General features: G+C 37.5%; 3 protein-coding genes across 3 annotated transcripts; 2 read left to right on the top strand and 1 right to left on the bottom strand.

Annotated features, from left to right (window-relative positions):
* Window positions 1-630: 630 nt before the first annotated feature.
* Window positions 631-10,309, top strand: LOC134530410 (single-strand selective monofunctional uracil DNA glycosylase). Its single transcript, XM_063365209.1, has 4 exons — window positions 631-1,001; window positions 6,116-6,379; window positions 7,136-7,288; window positions 9,609-10,309. Exons 1-4 carry the CDS (start codon window positions 780-782, stop codon window positions 9,720-9,722), a joined length of 753 nt encoding a protein of 250 aa, XP_063221279.1. The 5' UTR covers window positions 631-779; the 3' UTR covers window positions 9,723-10,309.
* Window positions 10,310-17,765: 7,456 nt separating this feature from the next.
* On the bottom strand, window positions 17,766-19,238 carry LOC134530406 (protein HEXIM1-like). The gene has a single exon (XM_063365202.1). The coding sequence runs from the start codon at window positions 19,110-19,112 to the stop codon at window positions 18,087-18,089; it is 1,026 nt and encodes a 341-aa protein (XP_063221272.1). The 5' UTR covers window positions 19,113-19,238; the 3' UTR covers window positions 17,766-18,086.
* A 1,830-nt stretch (window positions 19,239-21,068) lies between these two features.
* LOC134530405 (ubiquitin recognition factor in ER-associated degradation protein 1) lies at window positions 21,069-22,866 on the top strand. The gene has a single exon (XM_063365201.1). It carries the CDS (start codon window positions 21,172-21,174, stop codon window positions 22,063-22,065), a length of 894 nt encoding a protein of 297 aa, XP_063221271.1. The 5' UTR covers window positions 21,069-21,171; the 3' UTR covers window positions 22,066-22,866.
* Window positions 22,867-26,248: the final 3,382 nt, after the last annotated feature.

The following is a 26,248-nucleotide window of genomic DNA, read 5'->3' as shown; positions in this document are numbered from 1 at the left end:
GCCCGTCAGGTACCCCCCAGGCCTTTCACAGAGGTCGGGTGACGGCAACTTAGAGGAGCATTGGCGGTCGGCGTCATCTTCAAGTGCTAGTGTAAATGAATGTGTTTGTGTGTACATATATATATACACACACACACATATTCACTACGGTGCTTCATATACAAATACATTTTTTAATATACACTTAACAACTTACAAATATGCAGTTACACTCTTAAATCCTATAGTCCGTGTCTCTTTCTCCTATTACAGACATACAAATAGGGTGACGATGCTCTATGGAGGTCTCAAATGTCAGTAAGGCAGCGGCATTGCATTTCAAATATGTGTCCGTCGATCCACTATTGTATGGTCGTTCATCCAAAGTTTACTCGTATGCTCTAATGACTAACTTAAATATTATATAAAAATATTTTTATTATAAAAATACTAGATTTCTAATTAATTGTATTGATTGCATGTATTAATTTTTTTTACTATAGTAATTGTGCATTTAATTCTCGATGTAGGGCTTAATTATTATTCATATTTCATTTTATTTTATGTCTTTTTATCTTTTAATGGAACTCGAAAAAAAAATGTTTGTATTATCATAGTGCTGCCTTACGGTCTTAGTTTGAAAAGTAATCCCGAATCGCTAGTATCGTGGAACGTATTAAATTATAATTTAACAAAGATATCATCATGTTGGTGCTCTAACCTCTAAGTAGTTCTTCTGTCATATGTTAACTTTTAAATTTTTAATAATACTGTATAATTGTTGAATAACTGCAATATTAATGAATGATGTGGCAATTGCAGATGAACTGCTTTCAATAGAGCTACGATTATGTGTAGAGTTAAAAAGTTTGCAATATGAGGAAAACATCAGTTTTATTTATGACCCTGTCGTGTACGCATTCGATGTACATTCTCAATTCGTTCACAAGTTCTGTAGTTCTGGTAAACGAATTCTGTTTTTAGGACTGAATCCTGGACCTTGGGGCATGTCTCAGACAGGGGTATGTTGCCTAGGGGTAATTGAGATCTAAGCTTTTGTTTGTTTTAGTTTGATAATAATGCCTCTTGTTCCCGGTAAGAAACAGCATATTTGCTAACATTTTAATAAAAACCGCAATTACACACACTAGTCTATGAAATTTTACTTCAGTGTTTAACTTGATCCTTTATTCTATCTAACCATAGTTTAGTTACTAACTAGGTGAGGAGTGTCCAGAAGAAAGCAAATTAAATCCAGAAATACATTTTTTCATTTCCTTATTTTCTTCCAAATAATTGTATAAAACATTATTGCAAAATTAATTTAGTTTACTGGTTGTTAACCATTTCAGTAGGTGGTTACGTTTGCAGCTTTAAAAATACTGTAAATTATTGTGAATGGTCGGTTAGGTTAGCTACAGTTAAAATACTGCAAAATGTATGGTCAATTAAGTTATGTCAGCTACATTAATTATAATTGTTACTTTTATCAGTATGTATTTTACACATTTCATTAATATAGCTGACCTGGTAATTATGAAGGAGAGCCACTTCTGCAAAAAAAAAAAAGTCCCAATTCTATTTTTAAATTCCTCACATGTTTTTGAATCTTTTCCTAAGAGGGTGTTGTGATACTTTACGTAGTTTACCATTTTGACAATTGGTTTGGTTAGGTAAGCTATGTACAAAAACTATGGTAATGTGACAGTGGTTGGTTTAATGGATTTATTAAATCAATTGTTTCATATCTAATTCTGTGGAGCCATATTCTGCTTTTTTCAAAAACTTAACATGTAATCAACTATTTTACAGTTCGCCTGCACATTAACGTGGGCGCCACCATTCGTGAATCTCTATGTACTTGCAAACAGCTTGTCTCAATAATGATGGAACTCTAAAATGCATGTGCTAAGTACGTACGTTTCTTAAATACACAGTATTTTGAATAGTTAAGAAATATTATTGATTGTGTTTTGTATCACTAGCCAGTGCAAACCATACTTGTCGATTATATGGGTCGTAATTTTTTCTCATTTTACTAATAATTTCTAATAATTTAGCTAACATTCGGCAGGATTTCAGACAGTTCTCTGTCGCGTAGCAACAGACATCAAGTGGCGTAACAAAGATACTTGCTGCAGTTATGGTAATAATTATCTTTTTTGTTCCAGCAGAATTTTATGAAACTTGGTAGTGGAATATGGGTTTGAAATCAGAAAAAATTGTGTAGTTTACAGTTTTTGTCAGAGTTAAGAAATTTTATTTTGTACACTTTTGTCATCAAAACAAGAGGAATACCACAGTCTACATAATATTTCTAAAAACTATCCCGATTCCCATTTTTCCTTTCCCTCTCCTTGAAGTGGAATTTTGGTACTACAGTAGAATCCCGCTAATCCGAACTAATTGGGACCGAAACCTGTTCAGATTAGCGAAAATTCGGATTAGGCGGAATTTTGTTATATAATGCCATATAGTGTCTTTTTGAGGCGTATTTAGTGTCTGATATGTCAAATATGTATGAAAGGTCAGACGAAAAATACACCTTTATTATTTAGCGTACATATTTAGTATCATATAATATTTTTAATTACTCACATAGCCTAAACTGCAATTTCAAATATTCCGAGTTTAACAAATCTAACAGCCTACATTACGTGACAACATTAGGTCAAAATGAAGGGCGGTTCGTGAGTGTGTATTAGCGGGAGGGCAGTGACCTTCAACCAGAGTAAACAAAGCCCATCCTCCTTCCCGCATAAGCTTACGCATTCCTCTCCTGTTCCGTTCCCAACTATGATTAGTCAGACAGTCAGTGCGTCACATGCTATTGCTGTGTGTAGTGTGGTTTTTTTTACATTCTGTGCTTGTCCCTGCTGTTGGTCATCATGACAAGCAAGCGTAAACATAACTCGTGTACATTAAAAGAAGAACTGGAAGTGCTGAAAAGACTTGAAAAGGTGAAAGTGCCACTCTGTTATCAAAAGAATTAGGTGTCAGCAAAGCAACCATTTCTGATTGGAAAAAGTACAGAGGTAAAATTGAGCAGTTTTGTACTACCACAAGTGAAAAAAATATTGAAAAACGTAGCAAAACGACAGTGTATTCCTACGAAAAATTGGACGAAGCACTTTTTTATGGTTTACCCAAGAAAGAAAAAAAGGAATTCTTATCACTGGCCCTCTGATTCAAGAAAAAGCGCTTCAATTGAACAAGCTCATGGATGGCAACGCATCATTTACGGCTAGTTGCGGTTTCTTAGACTGATGGAAGAAACGACATGGAATCAGGCAGCTTACAATAACTGGGGAGAAACTGTCAGCGAACAACGAAGCAGCTATTGAATACCTTGACGATTTCAAAGATATAATTTCTTCCTACTCGCCACAGCATGTTTATAACGCAGATGAGACGGGACTTAACTTTAAAGCATTGCCTACCAAAAGTCTTGCATCACAATAGAAACAATCTGAACCAGGGTTTAAAATGGATAGACAACGCCTAACTATGTTAGCCTGCTGCAACGCTTCTGCCACAAATAAGCATCCACTGATGGTTATCGGCAAATCGGCAAAACCACGCTGTTTTAAAAACATGAACATGAACACTCTCCCTGTATTTTACAGAAACCAAAATAAAGCTTGGATGGATCGTGTCTTGTTCCAAGGCTGGTTTGAAAAACAATTTGTGCCAAAAGTAAAGGCTTTTAACAAAGAAAATGGATATTCTCCTAGTGCTTTGTTACTCATAGACAATGCTCCTTCACATCCTGAAGAAATGCAACTTGTTTGCAGTGATACCAAAGCCATTTTTCTCCCACCAAACATCACTTCAATTTTTCAGCCAATGGACCAAGGAGTTTTGCAGGCTTGAAACAGAATTACAGAAAAATACTTTTTCGTAGCCTGCTTGAAGAGAATGAACTGACAATCATGCATAAACTCAAGAAAATCACCATCAAAGATGTCATTTACTGAGTAGCAGAAGCTTGGGAGAAAACACAAAAAGAATATTTACAGAAATCATGGAAAAATCTCTCGCCTGATTTAGAGTTTGTCCAAACGGTCTTCCCCCCAGCAAAAGAAAAGTTTGAACTTATTTAACTAGTGAAAGAAATTGTACCAGGTTGTGAAAATGTAGAAGAGTGCGTTGAAAAGTGGATGGCCGTTGACGACTGTGGCCACGAGGAATACACAGCTGTGCAGGGAACGTCAACTGATCTCGATGCAGACGACAGTTTGGAGGAAGGGAACGCGCCGACTGATGTTGTTTCTCACACTGCCGCAGCCAGTGCCCTTGATCTGGCTTTACGTCGAGCAACATGCCGATGCAACCCCAACATATGTTATGTTTATGCGGCGTTTGCGAAACATGCATCTTCAAGCCGATTTAGTGCATTGCGTCAAAGGAAGATTACTGAGTTTGCTCTTAGATAATGGTTTGCTGTTTTACGTTTTGTTATGTGTCAATCCTGTACAGAACATACATATAGCATGTAAAAAAATTCAAAATTTTTCAATATGTACCTACATATGTATTTAAGTACTATATACGTAATCCTATTTTTTTCTCTTTTCAGTTAGACAGTGAAATAGAAAATTATAAATTTCTTATGTACATATTAATAAACGTACAACATTACTTGGAAAAACTTGTTTTTCTTTACTTTTCCTAGTTCTTAAATGTTATAAAAATTAAATTTTTTTGTCCTAGCCCTGTTCGGATTAGGCGGATTTTCGGATTAGCGGGACTCTACTGTACTTGGTGAAATTTTGCTCATTTGAAGTTTAAAATAAGAGGAATGTTACCAGCTATATCATTTAGAAAAGAGAGGAAGATCTTCGTCTACATAACCCCATCCTCCTTTTCCACCCCTTGAGGAATTTTGATACTTCTTAATGACGTTTTGCACACTTATCCAAAATTACTGTCGAAAACTGATTAAAAAAAAAAAAAAACAGGAATTTTACTGTCCACATGAAATTCAGGAAATATTGCATTTGCAGTCCGCAAGAAAAGAATTTTGGTACTTCATAATTAATATAATTTTGAAAATAAATTTAAAAAATAAGGCAGATCACTTTCTACATAAGATTTTTAAAAACCGCATCAACTTTCATTCCCACCCAATTAAATAATAATTTTAGTATTTCTTGATGAAATTTTGCACACTTGACATGATAATAATACAGAAATTACTGTCTACATCTGATTTCAATAAAACAACTCCATCGTCCAGTAGTTTAAATTTCTTAAATAAAACTTTACACATTTATATTAAAATTACTCAAAAAAAAAAAAAAGAAGTAACTTTATAGTGCACAAAGCCCAGGCAATACAGGTTACTTTGGCTTATACCTGTATGTATCCATACCTACAGTTAACTATATCCATTGTACTGTAAAATATATTTTCTGTTACAAAAGTTATGTAACCAAATTTTCATAATTCTCTGTAATCATTAATTCCAAAATAGTTTTTGTTATTATATTAATAAGAAGTATAACTTCAATCAATTATACATAAGTATATATATGCACACTTTTTTTTTTAAATAATTAATAGTCCAGATAACAATGTATGTGTGTTAGTATGGATTTGTATTTTTATAAACTGTTACACATTAAAACAAAAGTTTTTCTTCAGAAAGAAAACTGTCTGAAAACCTGCCAAATGTTAGCTAAACTATTAGAAATGTAGGGCCAAATGGCAAATAAGTGAGGAACCTTAAAATTGACAAGTATGGATTGCATTAAGCTAGTGATATAAAAAAAAAATAATATTTCTTAACTAATCAAAATTTTGTGTACCTTTTCAAGAAAAGTACGTACTTAGCTTAATATACATGGAAAATGTGATAAAGAGGTTAAAGTGTTTTTTGGAGGAAGGCAGCTGGGCCTGATGGTATTCAGAACAGCTTCCTGAAGATTGGTGGCATGGATGTATGCAGATACCTAAATCAAAGACAACATTGCAGTTACAAGTATTAACAGTTATGTATATTAATGACTACTAAATGCATTGAATCAGCTATCCCCAGCGAGTATGATGTTAGTGTGTGCCAGTGGTGTAAGACAAAAGGTAGCCTGGTTGCCCTCGTGTGGGCGGCATCACTGTATGCCGTGTCTTTGTGCAGGTGCCGTTTGGGGAGGTGTCCCTCGTACGGGATTGGTTAGGTCTGTCGGGTGAGGTGGGGCAGCCGGACAGGGTCCACCCCAGTCGGCCCGTCCTGGGCTTCGACTGCCAACGCAGCGAGGTGAGCGGCCGCAAGTTCTGGAGCCTCTTCCAGCGACTGTGTGGGTCGCCCCACAACTTCTTCCGACACTGCTTCATCTACAACTACTGCCCTCTGGCGTTCCTATCCGCTTCTGGCAAGAACATCACCCCAGTGGAGTTCAAGGTGAGGCTTACATTGCATTACATGGCCAGACAAAAATTTAATGTGAAGATTTGACTGCAAGATGATAAAAATAAATAAATTGCAACCTGTTAACATAACAAACAGATTCTAAAGCAAAAGGGAAAATATTGTTGTTGCCAATGAGCCATCAGGTCTCTACCACACTATTCAGTTATTTCTTTACTGCAGCCAATAATAAAGTATTTATCAAGGCCAAATAATCTCCAACATGCTTATAACAACCACCTCAGCTTAGCTGTTGCCTTCAGTGATGTCCACAATTACAATCCTTCACTAGGAATTTTGCAAGGGTAAACTGAAATAAGTTAAGAATTTAACAAGTGTAAAACCAGTATCGGGTATGGAAACTTAAGTGGTTACTGTTAAGGGCCCCGTCTATTTGGACATACATGCATAGCTTTTAAAAAAAAAAAAAAAAAGTAATTTAAAAACTGCTCAAGATTACAGAGTGGTGTCTGTTTACAAAAAGTTTTTAAGAATATGTTGAAAGTGTATGAATAGTTCAGTTTCTGTATATTGCTTTTAAACTGTATTTTTTAGAAGAGCGCGTGTGTTTTTCAGAATAATTTTTTTGGCATTGAAATACCGGCCATATAATGTTATAGTTAGCAGTCACAATGCACGACCGCCAGTTCAGAGCCTTGTGCTTAGAGGCGATGGCGCCCTACAAGCGTCGGCGAGCATCTCTCTGGTGGTTCCGCCTCCCTGACACAAACACACTCTGACTGGTCGCAGGCCGGCAAGCGGAAGCAGGTGACGGACGCTTGCGACCAGGCCCTGTGCGCAGTGCTGCAGCTGCTGGGCGTGCGCACCGTGGTGGCCCTGGGCAGGTTCGCGGAGAAGAGAGCCAGCGACGCCGTGCGCCAGGGGACCCTGGGCCATGTGCAGGTACTGCCTCGCTGTAACTCTGGTCGAAATGACATACCATTGCAGTGGTTTTCAAAGTGTGCTCAAGGGCGTCCTAAAAGAATTCCGGCTGTGCCCTGTGGTATTCCAGAGAAATATAGTTACTCTATTATACCGTTTCAATATTAAATTTATATAGATTACCATTTCATTAGGCTCTTATTGCCAAAACATCATTATTATTATGTGTTATTTGAACGACTATACAGGTTTCGCTTGAACAGTGATTTAGTTTAGTATGGCGCTGTAGTTTCTCTTTACTGTTTGTAACAAAGCCTGAATAAAATTAATGTACAGTAAGTCCTCGTTTTACGTCGGGGTTACATTCCTGAAAACCGCGACGTAAATAGAAACAACGCAAAATGAGCCATTTTTCATGCCACCGGCCGACCACGGCCCAAGGTCGGCCGGAAGCGCTGGCATACAGACGTGACAACTGGCAATTTTATCAGCAAATTACAACCCACAGCGTGGGAAACAAGTCCAACTAGTACTTCTCAGCTTTATAGAATGGTTATTTAACCAGTTGCTTTATTACCTTTATTGATTGAAATATAAAAACAGATATATAGTCGTTTGGAAGACATCTTATGAAGAAAAAATCATAAATTGCAGTGAGCTGATACTGTAGGCCTACTACAAACGCATTTAATCATGATAAAGTTAACAACGGCACGTTTAAAACTCCGGCCAACTCAATGATATAGCGACTGAAGTGTAGAGCTGTAGCAAACCGTATGTATTCGGTACTGAGTAACGGGTGCGGCATCTAGTAACGAGTAACGAAACATTACACACAAATGCATTTCGTTACTCGCATTTTTCGTATGTTTTACGCATGCGCGCGCTTATTCGTTACAAAGAACGATGTTTGTTTATTAAGAAAAGTATAATTTGGAAATTCGTAATCCAAGTTTTTTACTGTTTATTAAAGGTATTGTGTGTGTAGACAAAGTTTGAGATTGGAACAGAAACAACGGGGAAAGTATTTTTTACAAATTATAAATATGTATGTTTTTGTTTTTTATTATCGCGTATTTTCACGTTTTTTGTTCTTATCTGAAAAGAGATATTATAATAAAGCTGCTCTAATGAGATTTTATTGTTTCTTGGTTAACAAAAGCTGTTAATTATCAAATACTTTTAATTGTTTATATTCAATTTATTATTATTTACGCGACGTCATACTGTACGCGTACGAAATACGACTCAATTCGTTGCTGTTACATAACATAGCATGTTATGCGGTATCAGAAGTAACGAGTAACGATACGAAAGTAACGAGTACTAATTGTTATAGTAACGAATACATACGGGTACACTTTTTTTAGTTACTTTTACACCTCTACTGAAGTGCCAAGGAGTTGGACGAAAAGGGGTAGGAGAAAATGCTGTGTCATTGCGGGAAGTAGATAACACTTTACGTGCGAGATACGTGGGTGGCCGAGCGGGCGGGCTGGTAGTATTGCATCACCGCGCGGAGAGCAGGAAGCATCCCTCATGATGTATGATAAGATAAGGCGGTGAACGTGTAGCTTACGCTACATAGCATAAATTAACTACCGAAGGAAACAAAGAATTATAAACAAATTATATACGGTGTTTTGGTTAAAATAAAGATTTACGGTCATTGTAAACGACTTTATTGTGAATCAGCGACAACTTAAATTGAAACATGAGTACTCAAACATTAGCGACGTTAATCCGAAACGACGTAAATCGGTACGACGTAAATAGAGGACTTACTGTATGTTTAATTTTATTTTTTTATCAAATTATTTTTTTTTGTAATATTTGAATTAATTACTATAAAATATTTCTCAGAAATTTATATATTTTGCACCTACATTTATTCATAGGATTTTAAATGTGCCCCGACTTTAAAAAGTTTGAGATCCACTTTACCCTTAACAGGCAGTGTTGGAGGGGTGAAAGGAAAGGAACTGGCCAACCTTACCCCAAATCACTCCTGGCTTAGTCGCATTCTCGGGGCTGTATCTGTTCCTTTTTTTTTCTCTCTCGCATTCCAATTTAGAATCTATAGTTCAAAATAGTACAAAGTTTGTCTTGCCCCTGTGGTCATTCACTATACGAGTGTTAAATTAGTGAAGAGAACATTGCAATAAGCATGAACTGCTGTTTACTTTTTTGTCAGCGCAATACGAGTCTTGAACCGGACCGTGCCATCAGTTTTGAGCACAGGCAATAATGAGGGATGACAGCAATGAGAGTACTGTAGCTGTCGACTGCTCGGAGCACTGGAAGGCATGGCTGTTTCGAAGCGTGGGCGTGCTCTGTGCAGGTTGCGTGTTTGCCCCACCCCAGCCCCCGCAACTTCGCTGTCAAGGACTGGGCTCAGGAGAGCCTGGACCAGCTCTCGAAGCTGCAACTGCTGCCGTTCTTCACTCCCGGCTGAACGATCTCGTCGCTTTCATACCCAACTAAGTTTACTGTTGTTGTACAGTTGTGTCTTATAACTTATTGTCCTATCATTTTTACACATGTACCAAGTTTTCACGTTATTTGTGATACAGGTGCAGTTTTGATGTAATTTTACATAGAATTTTGTGCTGTATTTGATGTTGATTGAAGTTAATTTTACAAACGCAGAGGGCCATCGAGACATACCTAGTGCCCGGGGGTAAATAACCCCACAATTAAAAAAAAAGTACTGGAATTATTATGGGTGTAATTGTAAATATGTGTGTGCCTTGCTTACTTGTAATTTTCTTCCTCTCAGGGTAAAACCAATCATTAAAAATAAATTTCAATACAGCTGGGGGCCGGGCACTGGGGACTTTGCCCTGCCTTCCCTTTCGAACAGCACTGGCAACACGCACTATTATAAGAATATTTGTTGTGAATTGTCCTTTGACTTATTGTACTTAATTCCTGTGGCTGCTAATATGATATTTAAATTTTTTTATAACTGTCTAGATGTTTTGATAATTTTGTAGTGAAACTAACTCTAATGATCTGATGTTAACAAGGTGTTAAAACTTCCTTTTTTTATTATTCATTCATTTGTCTACCTTGTTTGATAAGTCAACAGAAATATTTAACAGAAATATGTAACAGTTTTCTGCTGTAATATCTGACAGTAACCAGAGAAGGAGTTGGGAGCAGTGGGAACTGGTATAAATAAATTGTGTTTAACTATATAAAACACTGTAAATAAGCCAAGATTGCATATATCAAGAATAAAATATGAACACACACATGGAATTCCATAGGAGGGAAAAAAAATGTGACTTAACAAGTAAGAAAAAGGACAACACAAGAAATTACGGACTAGCAAACAGCTACAGCAGTACAACAGACAGCACAGATAAACGTAGTAGGCTCCACGACAGAACAGTTACAATGCATTTGGATATATAAACTGTAAATATTACACTGATTTATTTACAAATTCCTTGTACTGTAGCCTAATCAAAGGCTCAGCAGAATAACTAAATAAATTAATAAAATAAACCTGCACTGTGTTTGTGTTATCACACAATCGGACAAGAGTAGCTTATTTATTGGCAATTAAAACATGTGCTGAAGCATAAATAAGACATTCTTGTTAAGAGTGAAATAAATTTAGCAGGAAAGAGTTATCAAATGTAAATATTACATGTTAAAAATCACAAAAGCCTTCTAAGTGGTTATTACTAGGGCCTGGAATTTTTCGCGATCGCGAATTTTGCGAAAATTCGCGCGAATTTCGCATGAAATCGCGAAAAGTAAGTACATTCACGAAAACCACAACATTTCTATATTACACTGCGAATATATGCCCGAAAAGTACCATTACAGTAGAATCCCGCCGATGCGACGCCCCTCTGATGCGTCCATTCCGTTTATAGGACCGTTTTTTGAGAAACCATGAAAAATTTGAGCAAAATCGGCTGAAAAACAAGTCTGTTACACTTTGTTGGGCGCTATGTGTTCACGTTTATCTTGGCGAGAGCTGTACTGTAAGCAGGCAGGCATACAAAAGACGGCTAAAAATAGATACCACCCATCTACACTGTCCACGCGGCAGTGTCTAGCCGAGCTCGGCGCGTCCACTATCGCACGAAAAGCCGTCTCAGCTGTCATGTTAGATGTTATCTTACCCGCACGCACGAAAAGCCGTCTCAGCTGTCATGTTAGATGTTATCTTACCCGCCCGCACGAAAAGCCGCTGAGGTAGCTTCTGAGAGAGCGTAAGAAACTCGTCCGGCCAGGCTTGCAGTAGCGGCGGCTTGACGTCATACGTGACGTGACGCGACGCGACGCTTACCTCTCCCATCCCCTGCTAATTCTTCAAGGCTCATCCCTCCCAGAGCCACAAACCATGTAAAAACACCCCCCTTCCCCTTTTCCATCTAACATTTCAACACATTTCCTTCCTTATTTCAACCTTCTGCGTGAGAAACTGTCAGCATCCTCCTCCCCACCCACACCGCGTGCGCCAAAAGCCAGGTTGTATAGTCCATTCTCGGTAAAATAAATATTTTTATGGGCTTATACAACTGTCCTTCGCCGTTAATAAATACTTTATAATTTTAAGTTATTATGAAACAATTTGTTTATTAGTCACACAGCAGTTTCTGCTGAAAAATCACTAATACCTCGAATTTTATTGAATAGAAAAATTTAACAGGGCCGTAAATATATTTATTTTACTGCATAGTTACTTTTCCATCTGCATTCCAACGTGTTTTTATCATTTTTTTTACGCTGTGAAGGGACGTGGACAAGATAATTGCTTGAGCTGTCAAAATAAACATCGCTGACGGCAAGGGCGCGAGCGCATCCTGTCCGTCTGTTGCTGTGATTATCTACTCCAAAAACATGTCACAGCATTTCAGGATAGCATTGTTCTTATATCTTTCGTTTATAGCCGAATGTTTTCTACCTGATCCACACAAGTTCCTTCGCCACGTTTTTAACAAAAATAACCACCAGCCGGCTAGCATAGCCGAACTCGCGTGACGCGAATTCACTTAGCGCGAGTATTTATCGGAACCCATTGTTCAGGGTATGCGAGTCCGAGGTGTAAAATGAATTTTAAAAAGTTGTCTTTTTTACTTCATAAACTATTTGAATATGAAATCTATGCGAACAAAGGCGATTTTTTATGTATTTAGATATTTTTTTGGGGGGGGGGGGGGGGGGGGGGGGCATTGGTCCGAATTCTCTATTGCGGCCATCCCGTTTATAAGTCCGTTTTTCCGGGAACCGTGAGGGGTTGCATCAGCGGGATTCTACGTATTTGCAGATCACTTATACTCACGTAAGGTTAAAGTATCATTTAACCCAAAAAATTCCATTGACAAACACCTAAATTCGGCTAAGCATGTGGCATCGGCAGCCGAAAAAAAAAGAAAATTTGTAGTTGCAAACATCTATAGCAATGTGTCTGTTTTGTGTAACTGTTTTGGATTTAATTGGCTGTTATTATGCATATTAGTCTATTCCTAGTATACATGGATTGTTTATTAAATATGTAAACTATTATATTCAATAACTGCACAATTTTGTCAAAATTTAAAATACCGGTAAAATTTTCATTGCATAACGAAAATACCGACTTTAAACCACCGCTTTTCTAATTTGAAAGTACCGCTTTTTGCATACTGAAAACACCGAAATTTTCCAGGCCCTAGTTATTACATATATAAAATATATTAAACTTACCTACCACATACCAGTCATAGCTTGTTTATGCTGTTAAGTATGAGTAAAATATTTCAATTCTGTCACAACAGCACTACAGTGGATTTTTTTTTTTTTATTTCAGATACAATGTGTGTCATTTTAAAATGTTATACATGACTTGCAGGAATGGTACTCAAAGCTTTGGAAAAAAAAATTGTCAAATTTAAACTGCAAAAGAAAAAAATGTATGTACTGTTTTGACAGCCTGAAACAGTTTATGTAAATCATTCATCACTATCAGCCACCCTAAGTTATTAATTTACATTGTTCAAGGCAGCAACCTTTTCAGTTAAGTACTTTAAACTTTGCTGTAGTGTAGCCAACGAAATAAGTAGCCTGGAAACTATACTTTGCTTAAAGAGTTCAGAGTGGAGCTGTAATAACATTATTTTTGCACCATAATAACCAAGTACTGTCTGCGCAAAACCTCTGGGCGGTGGGCTACAGGCTCCGATAGGGGAGGCATCTGCTTGCGCAACTAAAATGCCTTTGTAAAAACATTCTTTACGTTCACTCAGTTGGGAGTGAGGAGAAGATTGGAGTAAAGTGAAGGATGTGGAATGGTGGAGGAACAGAGGAAGATAGAGGAATTTTACTTTGCTGAACAGAGCACAGGCTGGAAGCAGTTGAAGATGATAACTCGGTTGACAGTCTATCATGGAGATGATGGTAGCAGTTAAGGTTTACAGTGCTGTACAGATGGAGTGAAAAAAACTAGGAATGGACCAATCAAATCCTTAGTATTCGAAGGATTTGATATTTGAGAAAAAAGATTTGAAGGAAAACATTAGTAGAAATACCTCTGGAGTTAAATAGGTTAATTTTTTTCTTCATTCCTACTCTGTAATAATATTATGATATGTATTGATTCTGGAAACATAGTTCGTAAAGCATCAATTTTTTAGTAGACTTGAATGATTCAACACCATAATTAATATTATTAATTTCTTGTATATTAATTTTTTTTTCACCTAGATTTGGATTCAAGGAGTATATTCGAGGTACCGTATTTGCTCGCGTAAAGGCCCCGCCCGCTCCTTGTTTTGTAAACATTTTTGAGAAAAAATTTAAAAATGTGTTTTTCTGGGTTTATCTGAGGCCAGGGCAGCTTGGCATGCATCAAACAGCAAGCCATGTATTGTGAGCGGCGGGAGGTGATTTTGTAAGCGGCAGTGATACAGAGACTGGTATTATAGTTTGTCCGCTCTCAGTAGGACTGTCGTGAGGCGTGACAGACGTACGCAGTTAGTCGTATCTCAAACGACATAAAGATAAAGAAAGCTGGACTCGCGCGCTTGTGTTGATGTGCAGTGTTGTCGGAGGAGAAGAGGGGAAGTGAAAGAGGAAGGGAAGTGGGTGGAGCATGTACCTACGTAGTCAGCAAGTGCTGCTGGTATTTCTAACATTCCTTTGTCTGGTTGGCTGGCTATCTGGCAGGAGGGAGGTTAATCCACGCCTCTGCCTCTCTCCCCCCCTGCCGCAGCGCTGCCTCCCCCACCCTCCCTCATTAGAACAAAGACGTACGACTTGCCAGTCGTTCCGCCAGCTGTTTCATTTAATCAAAATTTAACTGGAGTTTAAATAAGTTGTGGCGGTATTTCATTTTGCTTTTATAAAATGTTAGTTTTTCATACCTGAAAAAAAGAAAAATCTATTTTTTCCTCCTCCAAATTCGCGTCGAATTGGGGTCGAAAATTTGGGGGGGAAGGGGGGGGGGGGGCTTTAAGCGAGTAAATACGGTACTCTTTGGGATTCAGTATTCTGATTTGATAAAGTTTGATTTTGACCTATCAGTAGAGAAAACTAATGTTTACTTGCAACATTATTAAAAGCAACTGCACAAGCCACGAGTGTTAGTGAAAGATTTATCCAAAGTATACAAAAAAAATTGACAATAACCAAACTACTTTCAGATCTATGCGAGCTATTAAATTACATACATTTGAAACTAACCCCGCCTGCTTGTGTGGTTCCTGTAAACTTGCTACTTGTGATGAATCCAGCATCGACAGTTGTGCAATGCTCTTGACGTACGTCGTGCTTGTTGAAGTTCTGGGTGCCGCGGTGGTTGAGTGGTCAGATCAGTTGCTCCCAGCGGGGTCGAACCAGGACATTTTGCAAGTGGGAATCGTAGCAGACGTTGCCATGGTTCATAGATTTTCTTGGGGTACTCCTATTTACCCTATCCATCCATTATTCAGTGCTCCATTTTAAACTCACCACCTCTCATTATCTATCAATGTTGAATCCATTCAAAGCTCTGTGAGGCTTAAACTTGTCACTTCACATCACAATGCTTAGCACTTTGGTCAACACGCTAAATGTGGCTTGTAATGGCTTTCTAGAATGGTCATAATACCAAGTTATTTAATTATTGAACTGTGGCATATGTGTTCATTAAATGATTAATATATAAATAAAAATGTTTTAAAATAAGTTTAACGGTGGTTTTAATTTTAGTCTAAATTATAATATATGTCCACCATATGTTTACAATTCTGTCAAATTTCAATGTTGTGTGTTCAGTTTTGGGAGAGAAGATTGGAGCCGTAATGCACATGATGAATAGTGTGTCTATAGATCATGTTCCACACTTGAAATGAAGGGGGAAAAAATGAATATTATTTCCACATAGTTCTAGCCCTACTCTTGTAAAACCTGACAGTCCAGATTTAAAACATAAATCAAAGCAAGAGTAAATGAAAATTGATTATTAAAATCTAAGAGTTAATGAAGGCTTTTGTTTTCACCATTGATTCCCGATAATATGAAATATCTCTACATCTACAAAACATCAGATTAGTGAGCTGTTTAACACTATCCATGAAGATCATACGTATACTAATAATTTCATAATCCAGGAAATAAATTAAATACTTTGAATAAGCAGCAGTATTGAATTCATGAAATATGTGAGGTGCTTAGAACACCAAACAAACTACACAATGAGTGAAGTATAAAAGGGATTATACAACCCATGTTGTACAGCAACCTTTGAACAAATGTGAATGCCTAAAGGATCATCGACTAGCTACGATAAAAACAGAATAAACAATGGCCTCAGTAGTGTCATGGTCAACCACTCACCTCCTGCCACGACAATCCAGGGTTGATACCTGGCAGCAGTGTGCAAGGTGTGGCAGACATTGCTGGCTTCCTCACCATTGCGTTATCTCTCCATGATGCCCCGTGAGGGACAGCAGAACACTGTCCACGGCCTTAGATCAATGATCTGCCTCCTAGCGATGGCACCATTAACAGGATGAACCAAGAGGTGCACACACACTGCTCACAAATCTACTATTGCCACATATGCCATTAGTTTCGTGTAATGTTTATTTGAACCAATGTTCATGAACTAACAAAAACTATTTGATTCACAACCACCAATTATTTAACTGTGGGAACAAATCTACTTTTGCCATATGAGCGTGACAACTTTGCCTGCCCCTTCGAGGGCTCCAGCCATTCTTAGAAATTATGTCCCTTGTCCTTTCAGCACACACCAAACACATCACCAAGAGCATTATAACTTGTGTACATGATTCAATCAAAAGATACTAAATTGTTAGGTACATCAGCTACTATTGCAACAAATTATTTTTTGTATTGCTAGTAAGGACAAAGCAATATTCATACTGCAACAATGCCTCATTAGTTAACAAAGACATCTCATTTAATGATGCTGTTAATTGTAATCCATTTAAATAAGGCATAAAAATTTCCGTACCCAACTAGTATTAAAAATACATTTTTCCACAGAAAATATTTTCTGATTTGCTGCCATTGCATGCCAAGGAAATGTTTCAGTTACAAGCATTTATGGAGAGAATTTTTTTTTTATGGTAGACTTGCACAAACATATTGTATACCAAGTTGCTTGGCTTCTCGGTTGTATTCGCGTCGAAGGCAAAGATATCACCGACGACAGTGCAGTTTTACCTGCTCCCTGGAGATGGTGACTGCAACGTCGGTGATATCTTCGCCTTCGAAGCAGCTCCAACCCGGAAGCCAAGCAACTCCAGACAATTGCCGTGAAAGTCCGTGATCTGTACTATATTGTACACCACCATAAACTAACTGAGGTGAAGTTAGCTTAAAATTTTAGCATTTTAAATAAGCACTTGTGAAGAATTTGAAATTACACTAAGTGTAAAGTTTTGTCAAATCAAGCTTGTCACTTAGGATGTCCATCTTAAAGACTCATCCAAAGTGATAAGTGTAAATTGCCTTTCATTGTAATTTCTTCTAAACTGTAATTTTTATGAAAGCTTTGTTTCTGAAACTGGTTAGTTATCTAGAGTATATGAGATGCAACAATAGTAAACAAATGAATTGCTACGTTCACTATCCAATGTTTCTCAGCCACTTGTGAGACCTGTAAAACATTGTTTCTTGAAGCCTATCAGCAGTACAAATGCTTGTGGATTAAGAGCAGTGATTACAGCCAAGTCATGTGGGGAAAAAGTGTACTTTTTAATGCTGACTAATCTGAATATACCAGTATTAATTAACTGTAGCAGACATAAGATCTAAAAAAAAATTATTTGAATCAGCTTCTGACACTTCACATTTAATAAAACTGACAAAACCGAGAACACTGTAGTACAAAATTCAAATGAGTTAACAATTCACTCTGGAGAACTCACTTTCAATATACCTACATCAAAAGTGACAGTGTGAATGCTTTTGGCTACATCTCAGGGAGATCAATTTTTAAAACATCAAATGCCTAGCTACATAGCAATTAAAATGAATCCTACACACATTAAGCAACATTTCAAAAGTACTTTATTAATAGATTTGCATTACCATTATATCTCAAATCTTAAAACCAGAGAAAAATAAAAATTGGTCAAAAACAATTATTTCACTATTTTGTTAAAATAAATTACACATAATACAAAATGCTAAAATATCACTATTCTGTAACAGTCTTCTTAAAACCTAAACAAGTAACTTGCATCAGTGCCAATAAATGTTTATATTTTCTTTGTGATAGAAATCTTTATAAGCATATGCTACACACTTAAACACAGCAGTAAGTCTTATGCAGAGCAAATTACATTTAAACTTTACTTTGTAAAAGTCACGATGCAGGTTCTGCAGTCCCGTCATCACCATCACCAGTTTCTTCTTGCTGAACTGCACTGTTGTCACCCTCATTGCAAGATGATGCCGAGCTACACAATGGTGTCGTACTGTCACTTTCAGAATCCACTGAAGAGGAGGATGATGAGGAAGAGGTGGAGGTAGTCTTACCAATGGAGTGTCGCAAACGTTCATTCTCTCTACGCAACTGATCATTTTCAATTAACAGTTTATTCATTTCCTGTTGAAATTTCCGCACTTGTTCACTCATTGATTCATCAGACAGTGAATCACACTTATCACCATCGATGCTGACTTCATTTGCTTCTTTTACTGGGTTTCCAATGTGAAGACTGGACTGCAAAACATCTATCCTCTGTTCAAGTTGTAGATATTCCTGGATCAACTGTGTCTTGGACATATTATTCAATCGCTCGACGTGCAAGTCTTGGTACGTATTTTTGAACTCCTTTGTCAGAAACTCACCCTCATCTTCTGGTGACGAATAAAAGTAATCTTCGTCGGAATCGACACTAAAACTAGAATCGCGCGCTCGAGAAAGGCGCCTAAATTCCAAATTGCTCAACCTGTCGGCATTTGTTGTAACAGCCTTAAGTTGCACGTCAAGATTTTGAACATCGTCGTGATCTTCCATTAAAAATTGGTTTGTATTAGATGGTGCAACTGGTAAACCCCGAAGAAACACCTTTCCTCGTTTCGAAATGTATCTTTTATTGGAATCTTTATCTTGCTGAAATCTTCGCTCTTGCCACGAAAATTTATTATAGGGCTTGATTCTGCGACGTTTTGACTTTCGGCGCCTTGTTTTCTTACGCCTCTGATCTACTGGCACAGCACTGGCATTTTGAACTACCGCCTTTACGTTCTCATTTGTGCTTAGCTTCTTCGAATCGTCGCTAGATGGCACCACAGGACATGGCCGCTCGACACTATTTACGTCATTTTGTTTACCACATCCCACATCAATTTCTGTTTTGTCAATAACATTAGCGATTCCAGACATCTTTTACCAAACTGAGGTACTAAAAAATGTTCCAATTTAATTCATACCTCCATACGATACATCTTCAGGCCTTCACGTTCATAATTATATCATTATGTTCCACAAAACAGTCACCAACCAATTCGCGTTGCACTAGCTCCGGGCAAAACGCAGCACGTACAACAACCATGGAGGAAATATATTAACTACAAACAACCAACGAGCATGCATCTTCTCTCTCACACAACGCATAAAAAATCAGCTATTCCAATTATAATTCGATCATTTTAACCTTTGGTCAAAACAAGTTGTAGCAAGCTAAGTTTACGTTTTAAACAAAAATATTATTTAACCACAAAAATTATGTCAGGCAAAGCGAATACAACTCAAATGAAAGTTTTTTTTAAATTAAAATAAAATAATGAAATATTATTTTACTTCCGTTAACATGTCTGTAATTCAGTGAGATATTATAATGTCAAAACTAAGGTAAATTGTTAAAATTTGCAGAGAAATTAATACAAACGAAATAAGTACAACACATTGAAGAAAAGGACAAGGGTAACTATCGTTTCAATAAAAAGGCAAAAAGATTTATAATTAAGAAGAAATGAAGTCAATAAAACAGTAAAATGTTAATATAAAAAGGATAAAAATAAAAAACCAAAAAATGATTTTAAAAGCACAATTAGTAAACAAATCACTGTGGTATTAATTACCTACATAAATTGAATTAGACCGATCTGGTTGCAAATTGTAGCAAAATATGACGTTTTCACGCAGGAGATACAAAACGTACTCTACAAAACATGACTAATCTATGGGAAACAGAGTAAATGTGGGTTTACTATTTTTTAAAAATTAAGAAATAGTTGTTAGGCGAGAACATGTCTGTCATTCCAATAGGGCAGCCTGCTCGTATAAGTTCCAGCCCTATTCCATATATGTAGACCCTTTCTCAAGATGGGTATATAATTTAAAATTAAGAATGAAGAATTAATAATCAGGTGTGTTATTAAGACAAAGACAATGTGCGTTACAGGACACTTTTTCGTGCGTGCAGCCGGCGTTCATCAATTTATTAGACGTAACGTCAAAAAACATAGATATTTACACATATAACACCAGAAATGCTAGTAAATTGAGGATATTTGAACATAACACTAGGCGATTTGAAAATTGACTAAATTACATGGGAGTAAAACTTTACAACTTAATATCACAAAAAATAACTAACATAAATAGTTTACCAGTAATCAAAAAAAAAAAACAGTAAAACAAATACTTATAGAATATCCTACCTACTCTCTGAAGGAATTCTTTATTTGATTGATAATAGAGAAATTGAACTGTTAATTTGTTGAATGGACTTGTGATAACAGCTGCTTCATGTTTTGCATAAAGTATCAAGTATCACTATACAGTTAAATTGTGTAACATGTTCCTTTTGTTTTTAACTTGCATCATGTAAATATTAATATTTGTATGTAAAGGGAACTACATGTATAATGTGACATGTTCTATATCCCGGAGCCTTGATTCCATGTGGGGTCAACGGAGTAAAAATACAAAATAAATAAAAAATATTATTAATCAATGGAGTATTAATTTTTTTTGCTCAGAATCGTATTGTATATTTTAGAGTGTGTGGGAATGGTTTACCTTACAAACTTGTAAATATTTTGTGGTTAGCGGTAATTAGTCGTATTATTGTATGAGAATTAAATAATTTTTTCTTGACAAACTTTGTATTTGTATTGAATATCTCAGAAAAATTCATTTATCGTTGTTTCAAATTTTTAATTGTTATTAATTTTGAGGTTGTCTCTTGGATAGCTTCTGTATTGTTGGTTGACTTGTCGTATCAGCTGTTTTTTCGTGTTAAGTGTTGCTCGTTTGTTGTATGTTGCTATATAATGAGTTTGTAATTTTTAAAAGTGTAATTATTTTAAGTAGAAAACACGGAAAATAATTTTAAGTACATCATAATAGTTGTGTTTGATAAGCTTTTAAAAGTTGTTGTTGATGGTAATCTTTTGTGCTTGTTGCACAAATAGGTTGTGTTTATAGTTCTACAGATATGTTTGGGTTTAATTTTTTCCCCGATATTCCGAGACCATTCAATACACACTACAAATGTTACTCGGTGTCAATGCTTCCGGGAAATGAGCGCCACGACGTGGAGAGAGGTGGTAAAATCATCATGCCGCCATCAGCCCTGGATCAGTTGACGAGACTAAACATCGTCTATCCTATGTTATTCAAACTTACCAATAAGAAATCGAACCGAGTTACCCATTGTGGAGTGTTGGAGTTCGTGGCAGATGAGGGAAAGGTGTACCTACCGTACTGGATGATGAAGAACAACCTTTTGTTAGACGAGGGTGACTTTGTTCAGATAGAGAGTGTCTCTCTGCCAGTTGCCACGTTTTCCAGGTTCCAGCCGCAGTCCGAGGACTTCTTGGACATAACAAACCCAAAAGCGGTGCTTGAGAATAACCTGCGTAATTTTGCTTGCCTGACCACTGGAGATGTAATTGCTATTAAGTACAACCAGAAAATGTATGAGTTATGTGTGCTGGAAACAAAGCCAGGACCTGCTGTCAGCATCATCGAGTGTGATATGAACGTGGAGTTTGCTGCGCCGGTTGGGTACAAAGAACCAGTGCCTGTTGCCAGAAGAGGGGAGGAGGACCCAGATCCTTCAGAGCTGTCCGACCCAGAGTGTTTTGTACCTTTCAAGGGTCAGGGATATAGACTGGATGGTAAGAAAAAGAAGTCTGAAGATTCACCCAAAAACAATATGGCAAAGCGAGGTACGAGGAGGGTTGTTCCGAACTATGAGTATAAGATTGGGTCTTTGCGATTTGTGCGAAACAGGCGAACACCTGCTAAGGAAAATGAAGATGGTTCTGATGAATTTAAACCTTTTTCAGGTGTAGGACAATCACTCAAGGGCATCATTAATGCTTAAAGAAGTGATTTGATTTAAATGATTTCTCAAAAAACAATTTTTGAAAATTATTATTTAATGTTTCACTGATTATTTTGGCTTGATTATTAAACAATAAAATTTTAAGTACACGTGTGGCAAATTTTTTAAGTTCTTGAAGTGTACCTTGTAAGTAATTATAACTTTTTAATTCAATTACTTAATTGTTCTATGAGCTTATTTGGTATTAAGTGAAACTAAAAACACACTGCATGCACACCAGACCTTGCCTCTTTTTTGTCTAGAACATCTAATTTTGATTACTGTGTTATGTTATGTTAATTTTGAACCGTTTACATCATTATTAAAAATAAATGTGTCAGTAGTACAGATAATTAAATAGATAGGGCCTATTTTACAAATACAATCAACAAGGCACTGGACTATTTGTCACATGGCCAAAAGTTTCTCATTAGTAGTAAATGTGTTTATAACCTTTATAAACAAATTATAATTTGGTTTTCTTCTGTGAAGCCTGTTTTGTTTTTCATTTTAGTTTTTGAGAACATCATATGTTGTGTAAAAATTGTATATATTGTGTATTTTTTTAATGTTAGATATGTTTTTTTTTTTTTTTATGTAGGCCTAATCATGTTCTTTACCTGTAACCAAAATCTGGGCCATATTGCTTCTGGAGCAGGCACTTCTAGGTCCAGTGTGACAAACATGTTGGTTTTTTTAAAAAAAAATAATCTGATTCTTGTTGTTATCAGGAAAGCCAAGGGTATTGTAGTTTTACATACATAATAATATTAATTTTAAATAAACTGTCTGAGATATGCACACCATTACTCTTGTATGGATGTATTATATTTTAAATCTGGATCATGTGTTCAATGTAATTTTGACTACACTTTGCTATATCCAGTTTAAATATAATACTAATATGTATATTATTATTATTACTTAACCTGCAATTGGGCTTTCACCCGGTGGCAAGAACTCCCACTCACTCCCCTCTCCCCCCCCCCTCCATCAGCTTTCTCCTCAGCTCCCTCCCATCCCTGACCTCCACCATTTCCTCCCCCAGCCCATTCCACTCCCTCCCCGTCCTCACCAGGAAGGTGTTCCGCCCTCTCTCTGTCCGCCTCCACACCCTCTGGAGCTTACATCTGTGGTCTCTTCGTCCTCTGTACTCCCCTCTATGTACTTTGCTTCCCAATTGCCCCCATCCCCCTTCCCCCTTCAGCACCTTGAACATCCTGACCAACCTTTCCACTCTTCTTCTCCTCTGTAACGTTTCCCACCCCAACTCCTTAATCATTTCCGTTGGGCTATGCAGTTTCCCATCCTGCCCCTCCCTCCTTCTCCACATTCCCATCACCCACCTAGCCGCTCTGCGCTGCACCCCTTCCAGCTCCTTCACCTCAGTCACCAGGTAGGGGTCCCAGACCGCCGCCGCATACTCCAACATTGGCCTGACCAATGTGGAGTATGCCTTCTCCTTTGTCCTCCTCCCAGCTCCCTGCAGGGTCCTACCAAGCAACCCCAGCGCCTGCCTTCCCCTCCTGACCACCCCCTCTATGTGCTCCGCCCATCCTAGGTCATTTTTCAGTGTCACCCCCAGGTACTTATATCCTGCTGCCTCTCTTATCTCCTGCCCCTTCCAGTAATATACATTTCGTGTGACTTTCCTCCTCTTTGTAAATCTGACAACTTTTGTCTTACCAACATTCAAGGACATTCCATTTTTCTCCGTCCATTGCTCCAACCTTATCAAGTCCTCTGTTAAACATCCCCCTTCCCCCACAACCTCATACACTACACAGTCATCTGCAAATAGCCTCCATCTGGCTTTCATGCCCTCCCCCAGATCGTTTATCATAATTGTGAACAACAGAGGCCCCAGCACACTCCCCTGTGGCACCCCCGACGTCACTTCCCCCTCCTCGGAGCTTTCCTCACCCACTCTCACTCTTTGTCTTCTATTCCTCAGGAAATCACCCACCCAGTTTACCACCCTTCCATCCCTCACCAGCAACTCAACCTTTTCCATTAACCTCCTATGGGGGACCTTATCAAACGCCTTTTCAAAATCTATAAAGATTGCATCTATCTGCTTCCCCCCGTCCACCGCTTCCACCAGGTCTTCCAACAGCCCAGCCATCTGGGTCTCGCATGAGAACCCCATCCTGAATCCATGCTGCCTGTTATCCACCCACCCCAGATCTTCCATTTCCCCCTTTACGTACCTTCCTACCAACCTCTCCATCACTTTTCCTACACAGGACGTCAAACTGACCGGCCTGTAACTTCCTGGCTCCGCCTTATCATTTCCCCCCTTGTAGATGGGAACTACCACTGCCTCCTTCCATTCCATTGGTAGTTTCCCCTCCTCCAGAGACTGCTTGAAAACCTCCAACAGGTACTTCCCAATCTCCCTATCACCCAACTTCAAATGACTATTCCCTATACCATCTGGCCCAGCTGCCTTTCTCCCTTTCAACCTCCTGATCACCTTAATTACATCTGTCAGTCGCAGCTCAAAGGCCTTCCTGCCCATTAAACTGTCGTCCTCTTTACCCTCCCATGCCTCCCCCTTTGTAAATACTGCCAGATATTGCTCCTGCAGTAAGTCTGCCTTTTCCCTGTCCTCTGTATATTCCTGCCCCCCTCCTCCTCTGAGAACCCCTATTCCCTCCTCACCCTTCACTCTTCTTATGTATCTGTAGAGCTCCGCCCCATTTACCGTCCCCCCTTCCCCCATCAGCTGTTCCATGTAAGCATCCCTTGCTTCCCGCGATTTCCTCCCTAGTTCCTTCCCAAGCGCCTTCATTTCCGCCTCTATCTCCTCTCCCCCAAGCTTCCTTGCCCTCGCATGCAGCCTCCTACATTTCCTTTTCAACACTCAAGGTGTGTATGGGAGGCATAATGGAGTGATCACCATTTTTGGGAACTGGTTGCTTAGAATTTAAATTTTATAATGTATTTATTTTTATACACTTTTAATATTGTTGCACATAAAAATAACCGCTTAGCCACCAAAGTATAGTGATGTAATAACAGACCATTCTGTCAAGTTTTGGGCACAAAATATGTTGTTAAGAACATGTTGTCAGTATAAAATTTTAATGAAGTACATTTTGATTTTTATGGATTTAATTTTGCAGTGGGTGCAAACTGCCTATTTTCAGCTTATTTTTCAAATTATCATGAAAAGTTCATATTGCAGGTTCTCAGATGTACATGTTGAATTAACTCTTGTCTAGTTATATGAGGCTCATTTATACACTTCAACTGGGTATGTATACATTCCCATTGTACATGACACTTAAACTCAATGTTGATAGTTAGTCAATGTGTTTGCAACAGCCTCACTACACTTTGAAGAGTTGTTATTTCGAACATGCACACAATGCGAATGGAATGTCTTTCAAATATCCAGAGAGGCATAACAGGTGATGTGTAAAAACCTAATAGAGAAGAGTATAAAATGGCTTGAGTTTGTTACCTGAATTAGTTATTTTTTTTATACTACCTACCTTAGGATGATTTAAATTTTACTAAAGAATAAAGTTCAAAGGCGTGTAGTCTTAGTGCAGCTCATTTGATGCATTCAAGAATCTAGTTGTGAGAATCTTTAGGTACAGAACAAGTATATTAACATTTAGTACAAAAATATAAAAGGAAATAGTAATTCTTAGCACCAAGGTTTCAGCCAGCATAGTACTAGCATGTAGAGAATTTATGTGATGATAGTGTGTGCATCATGTAGTAATGATGTATATGCTGTTGTGTAAGTGCCACTGTGCAAAATGCAATTATGTTGACTTCAAATATCATTGGTAATAAAATTCAAATTTTTAGAATGTTTATATGTGCCAGCTTTAATAAGTTGAAATTTTAGAATGTGTTTCATACTTTTGTATATATTTTTGCGGTAAAAACATTAAACAAAACAATTTAAACTTTTTAGGTGGTCATCTACAATAAATTCTCCTTGTAACTTTTCTTTCCCTTCTTTACGGCACCCCTAAGTCACTCCATGTGCATATGTTGAGGTAGCAAAAAATTATATTGCTATAAATGCTATTTTTCCGCTAATTTACACTTTAAATTATATTTTTTGATAATTTCCTACATAAAAGATATTTCAGCTAATTAAAAAAAAAATTCCTTCCAAAATTTGTTTAAAATTTCATTCATTTGTAAAATATTATGTAGA

The sequence above is a fragment of the Bacillus rossius genome, chromosome 3, assembly GCF_032445375.1.
Source record: "Bacillus rossius redtenbacheri isolate Brsri chromosome 3, Brsri_v3, whole genome shotgun sequence".
NCBI lineage: Eukaryota > Metazoa > Arthropoda > Insecta > Phasmatodea > Bacillidae > Bacillus > Bacillus rossius.
This window is presented reverse-complemented; position numbering and strand designations above follow the sequence as displayed.

Coding starts and splice junctions, on each gene's coding strand:
- LOC134530405 (XM_063365201.1), top strand. CDS start 21,172: ATGTTTGGGTTTAATTTTTTCCCCGATATTCCGAGACCATTCAATACA.
- LOC134530410 (XM_063365209.1), top strand. CDS start 780: ATGAATGATGTGGCAATTGCAGATGAACTGCTTTCAATAGAGCTACGA. Junction 6,380..7,135: donor TCACCCCAGTGGAGTTCAAG/GTGAGGCTTACA, acceptor GACTGGTCGCAG/GCCGGCAAGCGGAAGCAGGT. Junction 7,289..9,608: donor GGACCCTGGGCCATGTGCAG/GTACTGCCTCGC, acceptor TGCTCTGTGCAG/GTTGCGTGTTTGCCCCACCC.
- LOC134530406 (XM_063365202.1), bottom strand. CDS start 19,112: ATGTCTGGAATCGCTAATGTTATTGACAAAACAGAAATTGATGTGGGA.